The 20,096-nt window shown below is 48.2% G+C and overlaps 1 protein-coding gene across 9 annotated transcripts; it reads left to right on the forward strand.

Moving 5' to 3' along the window:
• Nucleotides 1-24: 24 nt before the first annotated feature.
• Nucleotides 25-18,290, forward strand: SNAP47 (synaptosome associated protein 47). 9 transcript variants are annotated; one of them, XR_007776850.1, is made up of 7 exons: nt 510-778; nt 7,082-7,668; nt 9,704-10,188; nt 13,310-13,431; nt 15,632-16,020; nt 16,288-16,425; nt 16,996-18,290. XR_007776850.1 is itself a non-coding variant. In XM_009085748.4 (5 exons), the coding sequence occupies exons 1-5, from the start codon at nt 4,296-4,298 to the stop codon at nt 15,776-15,778; spliced, it is 1,341 nt and encodes a 446-aa protein (XP_009083996.3). In that variant the 5' UTR covers nt 1,570-4,295; the 3' UTR covers nt 15,779-15,917. The 9 variants fall into 9 exon arrangements, 1 of the variants encoding a protein (XP_009083996.3); XR_007776851.1 differs by lacking the exon at nt 16,996-18,290 and adding an exon at nt 16,588-16,619 and having other exon boundaries at nt 16,288-16,308; XR_007776854.1 differs by lacking the exons at nt 510-778; nt 16,996-18,290 and adding exons at nt 1,565-2,277; nt 2,584-4,329 and having other exon boundaries at nt 16,288-16,573.
• The last annotated feature ends 1,806 nt before the right edge of the window (nt 18,291-20,096 follow it).

The raw sequence follows: 20,096 nt of genomic DNA on the forward strand, positions 1-20,096 counted from the left end.
AGCCAATAGAAAGGCAGAGATGCTCGGGGCTCAGCCAATGAGAGCGCGCGGAGGGCGCAGGCGCGGAGCGGGGCCGGTGCCGCACTGAGGGAGGTGCGTGGGGAGCCGGGGGGGCTCGGACGGGCCCGGGGGGCTCCAAATGGGGCTGGGGGGGCTCCCAGTGGGGCGGGAGGGGCTGGAAATGGGGCTGGGGGTCACACATTGGGGCTTGGGGTCACACATTGGGGCTTGGGGGGACTCCGGGCTGGGAGTGGGGGGCTCCGATCCATGGCCGCGGTGGTCTCGGACGGGAGCAGGGGGGGTTGCATGGGGCTGAAGGGACGGGAAATGGCGCCGGAGGGGCCCCAAAGGGGACGAGAGGGTCTCGAGGTGGGTTTGGGGTTGAAAATGGGGCTGGGGGATCTTAAATTGTGTCTTGGGGGGCTCCTGTCCGTGGTCGGTGTGGTGTCGGACCGGGCCCGGGGAGACTCGAAGTGGGGTGGGAGGACCTCGAGGTGGAGCTTGGGGATGGAGATGGGGCGGGGGGGGTCCCAAATTGGGGCTTGGGGGGCTCCGATCCATGGCCGCGATGGTGCGGGAGCGGGAGGGTCCGGATGGGCCCGGGGAGACTCGAAATGCAACGGGAGGAGCTGGAGATGGAGAAGGGTTGGAAATGGGGCTGGGGGATCCCAAATTGGGGTTTGGAGAGGCTCCATTCCATGGTCGGTGTGGCCTTGGACTGGGACCGAGAGCCTGGATGGGGCTGGAGAGACTCGAAATGGGGCGGGAGGAGCTGGAGGTGGAGAGAGGTTGGAAATGGGGTTGGGGGAGTCACAAATTGGGGTTTGGGGGGGCTCAACTCCATGGTGGGGTGGTCTTGGACTGGGACCGAGAGCCTGGATGGGGCTGGGGAGACTCGAAATGGGGCGGGGGGAGCTCAGGGTTGAAATTGGGGTCTGGGGGGACTTCAATCCATGGCCGCGGTGGTGCCGGACCGGGAGCGCTGCAGATGGGGCGGGAGGAGCTGGAGGTGGAGCTCGGGATTGGAAATGGGGTTGGGGGTGTCACAAATTGGGGTTTGGGCAGGCTCCACTCCATGGTCGGTGTGGCCTTGGACTGGGACCGAGAGCCTGGATGGGGCTGGGGAGACTCGAAATGGGGCGGGAGAAGCTGAAGGTGGAGAGGGGTTGGAAATGGGGCTGGGGGGTCCCAAATTGGGGCTTGAGGGGTCTCCACTCCATGGTGGCGTGGTCTTGGATCGGGAGTGTCCGGGTGGGGTTGGAGGGACTCGAAATGGGCTGGGGGGCTGGAGGTGGAGCTTGGGGTTGGAAATGGGGCTGGGGGGTCCCAAATTGGGTCTTGGGGGACTCCGATCCATGGTCACAATGGTGTCAGACTGGGAGCGGGGGGGTCCAGATGGGGTTGGAGGGACTCGAAATGGGGCTGGGGGGCTGGAGGTGGAGAGAGGTTGGAAATGGGGCTGGGGGGGTCCCAAATTGGGGTCTGGGGGGGCTCCAATCCATGGCCGCGGTGGTGCCGGACCGGGAGCGCTGCAGATGGGGCGGGAGGAGCTGCAGGTGGAGCTCGGGGTTGGAAATGGGGTTGGGGGTCCCAAATTGGGGTTTGGGGGGGCTCAGATTCACGGTCGGTGTGGCCTTGGACTGGGACCGAGAGCCTGGATGGGCCCGGGGAGACTCGAAATGGGGCGGGAGAAGCTCGGGGTTGAAATTGGGGTCTGGGGGGTCCCAAATTGGGGTCTGGGGGTCTCCAATCCATGGCCGCGGTGGTGTCGGGCCGGGAGCGCTCCAGATGGGCGGGAGGAGCTGGAGGTGGAGCTGGGGCCGGGCAGGAGGACAGGAAATAAACGATACAAATTACAGGAATGTCCTGGCCGTCATTCCCAAAAATCCTGGGAATGGAATGGTGATGGGAGCATCACCCAGGGATGGTGCCAGCTCTTCCCCTTAATTAACTAATTAGTAACGCTCCTGGTTAATTGGGTGAGCTCAGCAGAGGTGAATCAGCTCCTTTTTGTGGGAGCAGCCAGTGGGTGATGTTCAGGGAAAGAATTCCTGCAAAATCCCTGTGGCACTGCTGGGGGCCAAATCCTCATCTCCCTGCTGCTGAGCCAGCCTTGCTGGGCATGGAATTCCAGGATTTGGGGCCAAAAATCCAATTATTCCTGAAAAAAAGAGTGTGGATAATGCAGGAGTCTCCGTAGGGAAAGACTGGTGAGGGAACAAATTGTGAGGGAACATCTGGGAAGAAGCTGGAGGAATTTCTTGTGGAATCCCTCAGGTGTCTCCTGGATGAAGGATTGGGACATTCCCATGTTCCCAACCTGTTCCTGAATTTCCAAAGGATTCAGAAGGAATTTGAGTTTTTTTCTTTTGTTTTCCCACCAATCCTTCCCTTTCCATGGATTAGCTGCCAAGAGTTGCTGTGGATGGAATTCTGGGATTTTGGGGCAGATGTGGCCAAAAATCTGATTTTTTTTCCTTAAAAAAGGATGTGGATAATGGAAGAGTCCAGATCTAATCTGGGAATAAATAGTGGGGAACCTTTTGGGAAGAAGCTGGAGGAATTTCTTGTGGAATCCCTCAGGTGTCTCCTGGATGAAGGATTGGGACATTCCCATGTTCCCAAACCTGGGACATTCCCAAGTTCCCAAACCTGGGACATTCCCAAGTTCCCAAACCTGTTCCTGAATTTCCAAAGGATTCAGAAGCAATTTGATTTTTCTGTTGTTTTATTTTCCTGCCAATCCCAGTTTTTCCATGGATTAGCTGCCAGATGTTAAATCCACATCTCCCTGCTGCTGATCCAGGCCTTGCTGGGCATGGAATTCCAGGATTTGGGGCAGTTTGGGGACAAAAATCCAATTATTCCTTAAAAAAAGAGTGTGGATAATGGAAAAGTCCCCACAGGGAAAGATTGATCTGGGAACAAATTGTGATGGAACATTTGGGAAGAAGCTGAAGGAATTTCTTGTGGAATCCCTCAGGTGTCTCCAGGATGAAGGATTTGGACATTCCCAAGTTCCCAAACCTGGGACATTCCCACCTTCCCAAACCTGTTCCTGAATTTCCAAAGGATTCAGAAGCAATTTGATTATTTTTTAATTTTAATTTCCCACCCATCCCAGTTTTTCCATGGATATCAAATCCACATCTCCCTTTTAAGGAATCCCAGGGGTTGCTGTGGTTGGAATTCCAGGATTTTGGGGCAGATGTGGCCAAAAATCCAATTATTCCCTAAGAAAGAGTGTGGGTAATGGGAGAGTCCAGATCTGATCTGGGATCAAATGGTGGGGAATGTTTTGGGAAGCAATGGAATTTCCTGTGGAATATTTGGGATGGTGGAAGCTGGAGCCGGATGATCCCTGAGATCCCTCCCCAAACCATTCAAAGGATTTAAATCTCAACTGGAGTTTTCCTTGGAATGAAAACAGGGTTTAATTCTCAGCTGGATTTTTCCTTGGGGAAAAAAAAGGATTTCATTCCCAACTGGATTTTCCTTGGAAAAAAAAAGGGATTTTAATCCCAGCTGGATTTTTCCTTGGAATTAAAAAAGGATTCAATTCCTGACTGGATTTTAACTTGGGAAAATAAAAAAAAAGGCATTTCATTCCCAATTGGATTTTTTCTTGGGTGAAAAAAAGGGATTCCATTCCCAGCTGGATTTTCCTGGGATTTAAAGCAGGGTTTCATTCCCAGCTGGATTTCCCTTGGGATTTAAAGCAGGGTTTCATTCCCAGCTGGATTTCCCTGGGATTTAAAGCAGGGTTTCATTCCCAGCTGGATTTCCCTGGGATTTAAAGCAGGGTTTCATTCCCAGCTGGATTTCCCTTGGGATTTAAAGCAGGGTTTCATTCCCAGCTGGATTTCCCTTGGGATTTAAAGCAGGGTTTCATTCCCAGCTGGATTTCCTGGGATTTAAAGCAGGGTTTCATTCCCAGCTGGATTTTCCCTGGGATTTAAAGCAGGGTTTCATTCCCAGCTGGATTTTCCCTGGGATTTAAAGCAGGGTTTCATTCCCAGCTGGATTTCCCTGGGATTTTCCCATGGATTTTCCAGCAGGAGCCGAGGGTGACTCAGGGCTCCCAGGGGCTGGGACAAACCCCAGGACAAACCCCGGAATTCCAGCGCTGCCAGGCCTGGCTCTGTCCCTCCCTCTGGAGCAATCCTGGATTTCAGAAGGAATTCTCTTTTTGGGAACAGCCTCTGCTCTCTTCTCCTTCAGCTTCCAAGTTTTTTTTTTTAACTTGGAATAGAAAAAGAATCCTGAGGGGGAAAAATTCCTCCCTGTTGGGGGAAATGCTCCTGGAGAATTCCATGGATCCAAATCCAGGTAAGAAACTTGGGATGAGGCTCAGAAAGAGCCTCTTTTAATTTATAATTAGATTTAAATCCTGGGTTTTTTCAAGGAATTTTCATTTTGGGAATGGCCTCAGTTGAATTTTTTCCTTGGTGAAAACTTGGGGAAAAATTCCTGAGGATTCCATGGATCCAAATCCAGGTAGGAAACTTGGGATAAAACTCAGGAAGAGCTTATTTTTATTTATAATTAGATATAAATCCTTGATTTTTAAAGGAATTTTCATTTTGGGAATGGCCTGAGTTGAATTTTCCTTTGGAATTTTTTCCTTGGTGAAAAATTCCTCTCTGAGAATTCCATGGATCCAAATCCAGGTAAAAAACTTGGGATAAGGCTCAGGAAGAGCCTCTTTGAATTTATAATTAGGTATAAATCCTTGATTTTTTTAAGGGATTTTCCTTTGGGATTTTTTCCTTGCTGAAGACTTGGCTGTAACCACTCCATGAAATCAGATTTCCCTGGGATTTTGCTCCCTCTTTTCCCACAGTTTTCTCCAGGGTTGTGGATTTATTGGATCAAAAGAGGGGGAGAATTTTCACTTTAAATTCCAATTTTATTGTCAATTTATGGCCGATTTTTTTTTTTCCCCATTTCATCTCTGGAAAAAAAGTTCTCGAAAATCCATGGAAAAGAGGGATGGAAAGCAAATAAAGGATTTTTTGGGATATAGCACGGACTGACCTTTATCCTAATTACTTTGGAGTTTGGAGTGCATTTAATTAAGAAACTAATTGAAATTATTGAAGTTAAAATTATTTATTAAAAATAATAATTAAGAATCTGTGGGCCTGGACTTTTTTAAGGAATTAAGGAAGCAGCAGCCGGGAAACCCTGGTGGATCTCAGGGTGGGATCAGGAATTCAGCATTCCTGAAGGAATTCTTGTGTTTTCCTGAGAATTCCTCACCTTTTCTTGGAGGGAGAGGATTGGGCTGGAATTAAGGGGGGTCATTAGTGGGAATCTCATGGATGGCCCAGCAGAATTCCAGAGCTCCTGGAATGAATCCATGATCCCAAGGAATACCAAAGCCTGGGAGAAGATGATGGATCATGGAGCTGTGCAATCCCAGTGATGTCATCAGCATTCCCAAGTTAATTATGGGATGGAGGCAGGCCTTGGTGCTGGAAACCACAGCCATGAGGAAGATATTCCAGGAAAATTCCAAGAAACTTCTGGAAGGGGGGAGAGAAGCTATTCCAGGGGTGGAATTGCCCATTCCAAAGTTGGGATTGTTTGGACGGAAGGAATTCCTGGGGAATTTTGGGAATTCCCAGAAAATATTGGGATTTCCTGGAGGATATTGACATATCCCAGAAAATACTGGGAATTGCTGGGAATTTTGGGAACTGCTTGGGAATACTGGGAATTTGTGAGGAATACTGGGAATTCCTGGAGAATACTGGGAATTCCTGGGGAATGCTGGGAATTTGCAGAGAATAGTGGGAATTGCTGGGGAATACTGGGAATTCCTGGAAAACAGTGGGGAATTTGTGGAGAATATTGGGATTCCTAGAGAATACTGGGATTTCCTGGGAAATACTGACAAATCATGGAGAAGACTGGGAATTGCTGGAGAAGACTGGGAATTCATGAGGAATACTGGGAATTTGCAGAGAATAGTGGGAATTGCTGGGGAATATTAGGATTTCCTGGAGAAAACTGGGATTTCTTGGGGAATATTGGGAATTTGTGGAGAATGCTGGGATTTCCTGGGGAATATTGACAAATCATGGGAATTTGTGAGGAATGTTGACAATTCCTGGAGAATTCCTGCATTGTGTGTAACGTGCCTGGATGTTGAGATGCCAGAGAGGAAGGGGGAGGGAGCAGGAAATTATAAAGAGGGATGAGCTGGAATTTTGGGATATTATGGATTTTCCTCAGTGCCTGTTGATCTGTGTGTGGGAAGCTGAGATAAGCTGGGAATGGGAATATTCCAGGATATGGATGGAATTATTGGGGAAAATGCATGGCTGGTGATGCTGATGGGCTTTTCCAGAGGAAATCTGGAATTTTGGGATACCGTGGATTTTCCAGTACTTGTTGGTCTGTGGGAAGCTGAGATGAGCCGGGAATGGGAATATTCCCAGATATGGATGGAATTACTGAGGAAATGTTGTGGAGGTTGATGTTGACAGCCCTTTCCAGAGGAAATCTGGAATTTTGGGATATCCTGGATTTCCCTTCAGTACCTGTTGATCTGTGGGAAGCTGAAATGAGCCGGGAATGGGAATATTCCAGGATATGGATGGAATTTGTGGGAAAGTGCGTGGCTGGTGATGCTGATGGGCTTTTCCAGAGGAAATCTGAAATTTTGGGATATCTGGGATTTTGGGATATCTGGGTTTTCCTCAGTGCCTGTTGATCTGTGGGAAGCTGAGATAAGCTGGGAATGGAATATTTGAAGATATGATTGGAATTCTTGGGAAAATGGAATGGCTGGTGATGCTGATGGGCTTTTGGGCTTTTCCAGAGGAAATCTGGAATTTTGGGATATCCTGGATTCCTTAGTACTTGTTGTCTGTGGGAAGCTGAGATGAGCCGGGAATGGGAATATTCCAGGATATGGATGGAATTCTTGGGAAGGTGCATGATGGGCTTTTCCAGAGCGAGTATTCCTGTGGTCAGAAACGCTTCCCGAATCCCTTGGCTATCCAGCAGAGAAGAGCCAGGGTTAGTTCAGGTGGGCTTATTCAGGATTCCTGCTTTTCCCCTTGGATTGTAGGGTCTCCTGCTGGACTGGAGAGCGTTTCCCTGGGAGAGGAGGCCGGGAAGGGCGAGCTGATGAACGAGGACATCCGGATCCATTCCTGGCCTTGCTCCTACTACCTGGACACCAGCAAGCAATGGATCCCCGGGAAGCTCTCCCTGACTCCCACTTCCATCAGGTTCACGGCTGACAAATCGGGAGAGCTCCTGGTGGATTTCCGTCTGTCCGGGATCAGCCAGATCAAGAAGGAATCTTCCCATTTGATCTTCAGCTCCCTCACCGTCCTGGAGAAGGGCACCAAGCACTGGTTCAGCTCCCTGCATCCCAACAGGAATGTGGTGTTCAACATCCTGGAGCATTTCTGGAGGGAGCAGCTGGTGTCCGGCCAGGAGGGCGGAGCGGGAGCGGCCTTGGAGTCCAGCAAGGGCAAGGAATTGACGGGAATGCTGGAGGGATCCCAGAAACGCCTGGAGGACACGGCCAAGGTGCTGCATTCCCAAGGGGAACAGTTCGACAACATCATGAGGGGACTCCACAAGATCGAGGGGGACATGGATGTGGCCGACAGGTTCGGAATGGGAACGTTCCCGGAGCTGGGAAAGGTTTGGTGGGCCTGGAGTTTCTGGGGGAGGCTTCGGGAAATGAAACAGTGGATTTTTCATTGGAAGGATGGAGCAGCTCCATGAGGAAATGCTGAGGGAGTTGGGAATGCTCACCTGGAGGGAGGGAAAAATCCAGGGAGAGCTCAGAGCCCTGCCAGGGCCTGAAGGGGCTCCAGGAGAGCTGGAGAGGGACTGGGGACAAGGGATGGAGGGACAGGACACAGGGAATGGCTCCCACTGCCAGAGGGCAGGGATGGATGGGAGAGTGGGAATTCCCGGCTGGGATGGAATTCCCAGAGCAGCTGTGGCTGCCCCTGGATCCCTGGTAGTGCCCAAGGCCAGGCTGGAGCAGCCTGGGCAGTGGGAATTCCTTCCCCATGGAATGGGATCATCCTTAGGATCCCTTCCAGTCCAAGCCTTTTGTGCCCGTGGGCTCAGGGAGTGCTGGGAATTCAGCTCTGCTCCATAGGGATAAAATCAGGATCAGTGGAGCTGAGCAGTGTTTGCAGAGCCCATCCCTGCTGCCATCCTGGGGAATCCAGAGCTGTGCTGGCTCCTTTCCCGGCCCTTTTCCCGGCCCTTTTCCCGGCTCCTTTCCCGGCTCCTTTCCCGGCTCCTTTCCCGGCTCCTTTCCCGGCTCCTTTCCCGGCTCCTTTCCCTTTCCCGGCCCTTTTCCCGGCCCTTTTCCCGGCCCTTTTCCCGGCCCTTTCCCCCCCCTTTTCCCGGCCCTTTTCCCGGCCCTTTTCCCGGCCCTTTCCCCCCCTTTCCCGCCCTTTTCCGCCCTTTCCCGGCTCCTTTCCCGGCCCTTTTCCCGGCCCTTTTCCCCCCTTTCCCGGCCCTTTTTCCCTTCCCACTCTTTTTTCCCACCATTTTTCCCTCATGACTTTTTCCCCCACCATTTTTGTTTCCCTCTGTTTTTTTCCCTGCCCCTTTTTTCCCTTCCCTCCCTTTCCACCCCCCCCCCCCCCCAGCTTCCCTGGCAATCCTTTCCTTTGATTTTCTAGGAATGTCCCCAAGCCTTTGACACCCTTTGGATTGAATGGGAAAGAAGGCAGGAAGGCAGAATTGGGAATTCTGGGGGAGCTCGTGGCAGGATTGGAATATCCAATATTCCAGCAGCCAGGGAGCAGCCAGGGCTCCAGGGAATGTTTGTGCCCAGTGTTTCCTTATCCCTGAAGCCTCTGGATAAAATTCCAGCGGGAGTGAGGGGAATGCAGCTCTGGAGCACGAGGAGAGGAGAGGAATGGGAAAGGACTCGGAGTGTGGGAAGGGACTTGGAATTCCACGGGTTCGGGGGTGGCTAAACATTACCCAGCCCGGAGCTGCAGCAGGGAATTCCAGAGGGCTCTTCCCAGTTTTTATTGAGTTTATGGAGCAGGGAATTCCTGGGAGTATCCCAAGGTTTTAATGGATTTAAACCAGGGAATGAAAACGGAATTAAATTGGGATTTTAGGGATGGTTATTGTTGGTTTTCATTAGAGAAAAACCTGGAATATTTTCCTTGTCCTGGGAGCAGGAGCTGAACCTGAACAATTCCAGCCCTGGCTCCCTTCCCTGTTTGCTGGGAATGTTTTCCTTGGGGAGCTGCGCCAGCACTGATGGAAAGGTGGGGTCTGGACACTTCTGGGAAGTTTCTGCTGGATTTTGGAGCCTCAAGTTGGAATTTTTAGTGTTTTATCTGGGAGTGTGGGTGTGGATCAAAGGAAAAGACATCAGGCTGAGGGGATGAAGGAAAAGGAGCAGGAAAAGGCCTTGGAAGTGGTGATGGATGGGCAGGACTGGGAATACTGAGGAACAGACACATGGAAATGGGCCTGGAAAAATCCACTTCCATTCCTTCCCTCCCAGCTGGGATTCTGGGAGTTTTTCCAGTGGATTTTGAGGAGAAGGTGGCACTTGAACCGCCTGCATCCTGGGAAATTGTGGATGCGTTTGAGGCGGGATTAAGGAATTTCCATGTCTGGGGGGATTTTCTTGGAGCTGCTGGAATATCCAGAGCTTTTCCCTCTCCCAGCTCTCCCTTCCCTCTTCCAGGCTGTTGACAGAGCTGGAATCTCCCTCCTGGTGGCCCTTCAGCACCAAACTCTGGAAAACTCCCGTGGAGGCGAAGCCCAAGGAAAGCCCCGCGGCTCCGGACGCCGGAAGCCAGGAGGGAATTCTGCTGCGGATCCCGGTGATCATCACCCACAGGACAGATTCCAGCGCCAAACCCGGCAAGCTCACGGTGCTTCCCTCGGGCCTGGAGATCAAGGATTGCAATTCCCAGCTCCTGCACCGCTTCGAGGCGCGGGAGGTGGACGACATCTGGGTGCACAGTCCCTACGAGATCAGCGTCCGGCAGAGGTTCATCGGCAAACCCGACACCTCCTTCCGCCTCCTGGCCGCCCGCATGCCCGAGGCCATCCCCATCCTCCAGATGCACTTCAGCAGGAAAATCCAGTTCCTGGAGGATGCCCTGGGATTTGCTGGAGCCAGGAAGTCTCCTCAGGCGGATCTGGGGACGTCCATCTGGCAGGCAGGTGGGTGCCAGGGGGTTCCAGGCTCCAGAGGAATATTCCAGAGGTGAATTTGCCCTGCAGTGAGTCCACGGTGAGAATAAATTCCAGGAATGAACTCCAGGGGGCTTCAGAGCCTTTGGCACTGCTGCTGCTTTTCCTGGAGTTAATTCCCAGCTGGAAGGGAATATCAAAAATTAACACCCAAGAATTACTGTCCAATACCCAATAATGAATATCCAGTATCCCTAATCTAATATCCAATATCCAGTGTGCAGTGTTTAATATCAGATGGATCTGGGGATGTCCATCTGGCAGGCAGGTGGGTGCCAGGGGTTCCAGGCTCCAAAGGTTGTTCCAAGGAATATTCCAGAGCCCAGGAGAGTGAGTCCATGATAAATACAAAGAATAAACTCCAGGGGTCTTCAGAGCCTTTGGCACTGCTCCTGCTTTTCCTGGAGTTAATTCCCAGCTGGAAGGGAATATTCAAAATTCAGTAGCCAATAATTAACACCCAAGAATTACTGTCCAATACCCAATAATTAATATCGAGTATCCCTAATCTAATATCCAATATCCAGTGTTTAATATCCCATATCCAGTATCCAGTGTTTAGTATCAGATGGATCTGGGGACGTCCCTCTGGCAGGCAGGTGGGTTGCCAGGGGGTTCCAGGCTCCAGAGGAATATTCCAGAGGTGAATTTGCCCTGCAGTGAGTCCACGGTGAGAATAAATTCTCACCGTGGGGGGGGGGGGGTTCAGAGCCTTTGGCTCTGCTCCTGCTTTTCCTGGAGTTAATTCCCAGCTGTGAAGGGAATATCAAAAATTAACACCCAAGAATTACTGTCCAATACCCAATAATGAATATCCAGTATCCCTAATCTAACATCCCATATCCAGTATGCAGTGTTTAATATCCAGTATCCCATATCCAGTAGGCAGTATTCAATATCCAATAGCCAGTATCCCATATCCAGTATCCCATATTTAATATCCCATATCCAATGTTTCATATCTTGTATCCACTATTTAGTAATGGATATTCCATATTCTATATCCAGTGCTTAATATCCAATATTCCATATCCAATATCCAGTGTTTAATGTCCCATATCCAGTAGTCAATATTCAATATTCAATATCCAGTATCCCATATCCAATATTTAATATCCAATACCCAATGATTAATATCCAGTAATTAATACCCAGTATTTATTACCAGTATCCCATATCCAATAATTAATATCCCACATCACATGTCCAACATCACATATCCCATTTCCAATATCCCATTTCCAATATCCCATTTCCAATATCCCATTTCCAATATCCCATTTCCAATATCCCATTTCCAATATCCCATTTCCAATATTTATATTAAACATTTAATTCCCTTAAATCCTGAGCACTTTCCCCAAATACCCAGGAATCCTGAATTAGAACATGGGATAAACCTGATTTTCCCCTATTCAAACCCCTGGATTTTGATGTTAGACAAGTCCAGGTGTGGGAATTCCAGAGATTCTGGAATCATTTTAAGACAACTTTGGAGACTGAAAATCCCCAATGAGAAAATTGACATTCCCTACTATTAATCCTAATATTCCAGGATGGGATTTTTTTATCCCAACCTTGGGAATTCTCAACAGCTTGAAATTTATTCCTCCCAACATCCCTGAATCCTTTCCTTTTCCTAATTTTTAATCCCAAAGGAGCAAAGAAAATATGGATCCAGTGCCAAAAACAACTTTGGAAAATTGGGATAAATTCATAAATCCACCAGTTTCTGGTTGGAATTCCAGCAGGGAAGGGATGTCCTGGTTTTGAGGAATATTCCAGCTTGGAAAAGCCGCTGGATTTATAAGGAAGAAAATTTTGGCCTCTGGAATTTCGTGTTATCCCAAAGAATTCCCGGTTCCTGATGGAATTCCAGGAAATAATTGGATTTCCAGCCTTTTTCCAGAGGTTTTCCCACTGGATTTGGTTCTCCTTCCCTGGTTAATTTAGAAAAGCTTGGGAAGCAGAGGGGAGCTGGTGGAAATCCTGATTTCCCATCAGGTTTTTCTGTTTTCCTGGGATTTGTCACCATTCCCATTCCGTCACAAGGTGGCACTCACGGACTGTGTGGGATCCTTTGGGATTTTTCCATGGAAAACTGATTTTTTTCCCCTTTTTTTTTCTTATTTTTTCCCTTTTTCTCAAATCAGGAGGGGGAAGAAAATAGGTTTTTTCTGTTCTCCTCTCTGTGTTTTCCAATAGGAAATTAATCCAAGGATTTTTGGGATAAAAATCCCTGCAGGGCATGGAAATCTCTGGGAAAATTCTGGATTTTCCCTCAAAACTGCCACAATCGCACCTGGATCTTTTGTTTACACCAATCCTGCCTTCAGTTTATGCCTAAATTTATAGAAATTCCCAAAAAGTCCATTTTGGCTTCATTCCATGTGGAAAACAAATTTAGGGAATTATTTTTATCCAATACTTACTGGATATTTTTAATAAAAATTTTATTAAATTATTATTATCATCACTTAATAATAATAATAATAATGATGATGATGAATGTTTTTTAGCTGCTTTACACTTTTTCCCAGTGATTTTTTTTTGGGATAAACATTGAAATTTTGGAACAGCTCTGATCCAATTTTATCCCAAAAAACAGCTGAGAATTCCCATGAATCCCCACATTCCAAATGATCCTGTTTTCCAAAGACTTCCTAAATAAGAAATGAAATTTTAAAGAACAATGATTTAGAAAAAAAATAACATAAGTAATATAAAAATAAAATAAAAATGAAGATAACAAAACATAAATGAAATAAAATGAAGACAAAATAAAATTAAAAAAAGATATATAAAAGGAGTAAAATAAAGAGAAATTGTAAGGAATACAGTTTGAATATTCCCAGAAAAGCAGAATTTAATGGGAAGAATTGGATCCTGATTCCTCCCAGATTCCCATGGAGCAAAGCACAGCCCAACCCCTCTGATCCCAGAATTCCAGAACCATTCCATGAGCAGCAGTTCCTTTATCCCGAGCTACCCTTGGACACTCCCAGGCATTCCCCAACTTCTCTGGGAATTCCTGAAGCTTCCCCTCCTTTCCAGGCAGGAACTTTTCCTTAATGTGGAATTTCTCTGGCAGCCACGGGGTTCCTGGGAGCCGCGGTGAGTCCGGGATCGCCGGCGGGGAGCGCCGAGGGCACGGACAGGGAGCAGGTGCAGCTGCAGAAAATATCCCAGGAGGAAGCCAAGGAGCTGCGACAGGTAACAGTGGGGATGGAATTCCCAGAATTCCCAGAATGACCAGGTTGGAAGAGATCTTCGAGATCATCCAGTCCAGCCCAGCCCCAACAGCTCAACTCAGCCCTGGCACCCAGTGCCACATCCAGGCTTTGTCAAACACACCCAGGGATGGGGACTCCACCACCTCCCTGGGCAGAACATTCCAGAACTTTATCATTATTTTCTTTCTGGGAAAACCTTTTCCCTGCTCTCCAGCCTGCGGTGGTTCCAGCTGTGGGTGTCTCTGGCTCTGCACTGAAGGCACTGAGACAGCAGTTCATGTTCACACTCAGGTGTTTATTATTCCTTATCACTAAAACAGTCTCACTGCTGGCAGTTCAGCAGCTTTTCATCAGAAGGCACAAAATGGCCACAATCTCTTGTTCCAAGGGCTTTAAGACTGAACTCTCCAATTCAGAGCTGACACGTGGATTATTTTCCCTTTTAACCCCATAACTGATCCCACAGAGCCCCCAGTGCAGACTTGTCTGCCCAATTACAAAATGCCACCCAAACCCCTGGAGAAGGAGGAAGAAGAAGGATGAAGAAGAAGCCCAGGATGACACCCTGTGCCCTCCATCTTGCTTCCATCCACAACACCCTAAAAACCCCAAACCCTCAATTTCTCACCCAGTGACACACCTGCACTGCTCTCTAGAATCCATTGCACACTTGTGTGGGTTCCAGTCTGTCTTGGAGTCTGGGAAACTTTCTCCATGAGTGAGGGTCAGAGTCAGTGCTGCCCTGGGGGTCAGGGCACCCCAGAGCAGGCACAGAAATATTCCCAGGGCCCTGGGTTTCACACCAGCCTGTATTTCCCTGGGTGCAGCTGGAGGCTGTGAGCTCTGGGTGTGTCAGTGCTGCTGCAGACAGAGCCCAGCCCCAGCTGAGCACAGGCACCTTTCAGGAGCTGTCAGAGGGATGGGGGCACCCCTGAGTCTCCTTTGCTCCAGGCTGAGCACCCCCAGCTCCCTCAGGGCTCCTCTCAGGGTTTGTGTTCCCAGCCCCTCTCCAGCCTCGCTGTCCCCTCTGGATGTGCTCAGTGTCCCAAGGTCCTTCCCGAGCTGAGGGGCCTCTTTTTATTTTTCTCCCTCTGACTTCTTATTTTTTCTGAATTCTTTGCTAATTTATTTGCCTGCAGTTTTCCAGCTATTTTATTGGATGATATCTATGGTATTTTACAGGAATTTATTTTGGTTTTATTTATTATTATTTTTTAAAATTTATTTTTTTAAAAAATTTATATTATTTAATTTTAATATAAATTTTAAAGTTCTTTTTAAAATAACTTTTATAAGTTATTTCATTTTATTTAATTTATTTATATTTTAATTTTTGTTTTATGTTATTATTTTTGTTTGCAGTTTATGTTTTTTGTGTTGTTTTATGTTATTTTTTTTAATATAATTGGTTTTAATTTTTAATTGATTCCTTTTAAATTGCATTTACTTAAATAATTTTTATTTTATTAATGTTCGATTATATTTTTAATTTAATTTTTTATTTTATTCCTTCTTTTACACTTTATTTCTTTGATTTTATTTGATTTTAATTTATTTCATTTTCTTTTTTTCTAATGGGAAAAATATCCTGCCAGAGGGCAGGGATGGATGGGAGATTGGGAACTGGGAATTCCTGGCTGGGAGGGTGGGGAGAGGCTGGGATGGAATTCCCAGAGCAGCTGTGGCTGCCCCTGGATCCATGGAATGTCCAAGGCCAGGTTGGATCCACATGGGATGGTGGGAGCTGTTCCTGCTTGGAACTGGATGATCCTTACAGTCCCTTCCCACCCAAATTCTGGGATTCTGGGATATCAGTCCATGAATTTTCCCACTGCTCCCAAGCCCCCAAATTCTGGGATGTCACTCCATGAATTATCCCACTGCTCCCAAGCCCCCAAATTCTGGGATGTCACTCCATGAATTATCCCATTACTCCCAAGCACCCAAATTCTGGGATGTCATTCCATGAATTATCCCACTGCTCCCAAGCCCCCAAATTCTGGGATGTCATTCCATGAATTATCCCACTGCTCCCAAGCCCTCAAATTCTGGGATGTCATTCCATGAATTTTCCCACTGCTCCCAAGCCCCCAAATTTTGGGATTTTGGGATGTCATTCCATGAATTTTCCCGCTGCTCCCAAGCCCTCACGGCGAGCTCTCCGTGTTTCCCTCGGGCAGATCCTGAGGAAGCTGAAGGGCCTGGCCCTGGAGACGGAGGCGGAGCTGGAGCGGCAGGACGAGGCCCTGGACTCCATCGGCAGCTCCGTGGATCGCGCCACGCTCACCATCGACCGGCACAACCGCAGGATCAGGAAGCTGACGTAGCTTCCCGCCGGGAACGGCGCCGCCACGGAGAGCGGGAAGCCGGGATGGTCGGGACCGGTTCTTCCAGAGACACTTTGGGAGGGGTTTGGGATCAGGTTTGGAAAATGGCGCTGCTGGCGGTGAGTTCCTGAGAGGATTGGAGCGGTTCCTGGATCTTGGATGATGGTTGGATCTTGGATGATGGTTGGATCTTGGACGAGGGCTGGATCTTGGATGATGGTTGGATCTTGGATGATGGTTGGATCTTGGACGAGGGCTGGATCTTGGATGATGGTTGGATCTTGGATGATGGTTGGGTCTTGGATGATGGTTGGGTCTTGGATGATGGTTGGGTCTTGGATGATGGTTGGGTCTTGGATGATGGTTGGGTCTTGGATGATGGTTGGGTCTTGGATGATGGTTGGATCTTGGATAATGATTGGATCTTGGATGGTTGGACCTTGGATGAGGGTTGGACCTTGGACAGTGTTTATATCTTGGGTGATGGCTGGATCTTGGATAAGGTTTGAATCTTGGACAGTGTTTGGATTTTGGATGATGGTTGGATCTTGGATGAGGTTTGGATCGTGGACAGTGTTTGGATTTTGGGTCACAGCTGGACCTTGGATCATGGCTGGACCTTGGATGAGGTTTGGATCTTGGACAGTGTTTGGATGTTGAATGATGGTTGGATCTTGGATAATGATTGGATCTTGGATGGTTGGATCTTAGATGAGGGTTGGACCTTGGATCACGTTTGGATCTTGGATTTTGGTTGGATCTTGGATCACAGATGGTTGGATCTTGGATCACACACAGATGGTTGGATCTTGGATGGTTGGATCTTAAATTAGGGCATTGGATCGCGTTTGGATCTTGGATGATTGTTGGATCTTGGATGATGGTTGGATCTTGGATGATTGTTGGGTCTTGGATAATGATTGGATCTTGGATGGCTGGATCTCCGATGAAGGTTGGACCTTGGATAATGTTTGGATGTTGGATGAGGTTTGCATGTTGGATGATGGTTGGACCTTAGATGAGGGTTGGACCTTGGATGAGTTTGGATCTTGGACAGTGTTTGGATCTTGGATGAGATTTGGATCTTGGACAGTGTTTGGATCTTGGATGAGATTTGGATCATGGACCGTGTCTGGATTTTGGATGATGGTTGGGTCTTAGATGAGGGTCTGGATCCTTTGGATGATGGTGTCTGGATCACGTTGGATCTGGATGAGGTTTGGATCTTGGATGAGGTTTGGATCTTGGATGAGGTTTGGATCTTGGATGAGGTTTGGATCTTGGATGATGGCTGGATCTTGGATGAGGTTTGGAAGCTATTTTTGGGTGGAAAGATCCAAATTTCCAATCAGGATGAAACAGAGCTCGTGGATTCTCCACTGCCAAACCCTGTAAATAGGAAGGGATGTGACACAACCTGATTTAATTAATTAATTAATTATTTCATTCATTCATTCATTCATGTGCTTTTTCATTTTGCTGCTTTCCAGCCCATGGATTCCCTCTCCAGCTCTTTCCCTAAAATCCTTTGGAGCTGGTCCTGATTTTTTTATTTATTTGCACTCAGTGGTGATGAAACATTTCAAGGCTTTTCCAGAATTCCTAAAAAAAAGGGAATATTTTCAATTAATGTCTGAAGTTTACACTTGGCTCTGCTGAGAGCAGGGATTCCCCTCCTCAATTTTTGATATTCCATGGGAAAAATTCCCATTTCATCAATCCCTGCCTTTTCCAGCTCTTTTACCTCCAAGGAGCTGTTGGTAAATATTTTTTTTTTTTAAGTTATTTTTTTAGATTTTAATTTAAGTGGTTTTGGTGTCACTTCCAAATCTGACACTTCCAGTGCAATATTTTTAAACAGTGAAGCTACGAATCCTCGGATTCCCTGGGAATTTTTTCCCATTTTTTGGAATCCAGCCTCATTTTGGGAGAAAAAGGCCCCGGGCCACGTCGAGGGTGTTGTTTGCAAGGTTTGTATTCCTTCAGCTTTGTTAGGACTGGAGTGAAATTCATCCCAAGTTTTTCCTGGCATGCACTTTATTGGAAAATCCAGTGAGAATTCCATATCCATCAGCTCTTCCCCGGGAATAAAATCCTCTTGGAGTTTCTCCCGTTGTTTCCCACCCCAAATCGCTGCCGGTTTGCCGTGAGAGGAGAAGGAACGTCCTGCACCTCAGTTTTCCATGGATTTCCAAGTGGATTTTGCACCAAATCCGTGTTTGTTGAGGCTGGGGTGGGATCTGGGGGAGGACTGAGTCCAGCCCAGAATTCCCAAAAGGAAATCTTTTGGATTGGAGCGGTTTTTGGGTGTTCTTTGTGCCATATTTTTTATCGCCGTGTGGTTTTAGCACCGACTCCATATTTTGTGGGTTGTGTTGAGTCCAACATATCCCAAAAAAACTTGGAATATTCCCTGGGAAACCCATCCTGGAGCTGTACATTGGCTGAATTCCATGTGCCAGAAGGATTTTCCACCTGTAATTCCTTCTTATTAAATCTCTTGGAATTGGGATTTTTCTCTCCTGTCTTCACTTGGCTGGGAATTGGCGGGAAAAATCCATCCCTGTTTTCCCGTGGAATGGGATTTCGTGGATGCTGTGGGGTTGGGCTTTAGGGTGGCTTTATTTGGGATTAAAAATATGGAAAATATTCCCTGCTGGAAGGTGGCCCTGGATGAGCTTTAAGCTTCCAACCCAAACCATTCCAGAATCCCGTGATGTTCAGCGAGCCTGGGAAGAGTGGCCGATATTCCAGAGGGGCCTCAAAATCCTGGGAAAATGGGCTGGTGGGATTCTCATGGATTTGCCAAGAAGAAATCCTGCCCTGGGGAGGAGCAGTCCGGGGAATTGGGACGTGCTGGGAACACCCAGCTGGAAAACAGGAGCTGGAGGTGCTGCTGGATGGAATTCCCAAGTGGATTGGGTTGGAAGGGATTTTTTAGGATCATCCAGCCCCATCCCCAGGGACACTTCCCACTATCCCAGGTTGCTCCAAGCCCTTTTTTCCATGAGAGGTGGATTGGAATGGGGTGATCCTCAAGATCCCTTCCATCCCAAACCATTCCAGGATTCTGGGATTGTCTGGGATTCCCAACTCCTTTTGTGGGCAGTAGATCCCAAACTCATTGGAATCCCTCACCAGCTTGAAATTCCATAGGGGAATCCCAAAATTTGAGGGATTTGAGGGATTCCACATGGGAATTCCATGTGCCAAATGTGGGAGCAGGACCCCAAATGGAGGTTCCGGAGACAACCTGTCCTTCCCCATGGATCATCAGAGGAGATTCCTGGGTTTGGGAATTCTTCCTTAGCCACATCCTCTCCAGAGCCTTCCCAGCTCCCGGAGGTGAGTCAAGCTTGGAAAACGCATCCCAAAAAGAGAGGAAACCTCTTGGGAGCCGGCCCTGTGGTGGCATCCTCGGAGTGCCATCCCTCGCTCCCGCTGCCGGCCGCTCTCCCCGCCCGCTTTTCCACCCTTTTTTATGGATTGCTGCTTCCAAGCACAGCAAATTCCCAGAGTGAGGAAAGTCCCGTTCCGGCTCGGCTTTGGCTCCTCTCGGGCGGCTCGGCCTCGTTTTGGAGCTTGATTGCAGCCAATGCCCACGGGATGTTTTTTGGGAGAGCCATTAGGGATGGAGGGGGGCCAGGAAATTAAAAAAAAGGGAAAAAGTGAAATGAATATTTTTCTACATTTCCATAAAAAAAAAAAAAATAAAGTTGGGAGGACTTGAGCTCATAAACACCCCTGGAGAACGGGGTGAGGATTTTCCCCCCCCCTCTCTCCGTGGCTGTAACCATGGTTGGAGTTTGGTGTTTTTTTTTTTTTAAATCCGTGGAAATCGTGGAAAAACAAAAAAAAATCGTGTTCCAATTTACAAGGAAATACCTTGGGCCAAATTCCTTAAAAAAAAAAAATACAGAAGAAAAGAAAAGGAAGGCTGGTGGGAATTGTGGAGGGATAATGCTGGATCAGCTGGATGGGGGAGGTGGGAGTGGGAGCATGGATTTGGAATTCAAGTGTTCTCCTGTGTGTGGGGATAAGAGAATTCCAGGATGGATTGGGTGGGAAGGGGCCTTAAAGATGATCCCATCCCATTCCATGGGCAGGGACACCTCCCACTGTCCCAGGGTGATCCAGCCTGGACTTGGGCACTGCCAGGATCCAGGGGCAGCAACGGCTGCTCTGGGAATTCCATCCCAGCCAGGAATTCCCAATTCCCAATCTCCCATCCATCCCTGCCCTCTGGCAGTGGGAGCCATTCCCTGTGTCCTGTCCCTCCATCCCTTGTCCCCAGTCCCTCTCCAGCTCTCCTGGAGCC

Source organism: Serinus canaria, chromosome 2 (genome assembly GCF_022539315.1).
Source record: "Serinus canaria isolate serCan28SL12 chromosome 2, serCan2020, whole genome shotgun sequence".
NCBI lineage: Eukaryota > Metazoa > Chordata > Aves > Passeriformes > Fringillidae > Serinus > Serinus canaria.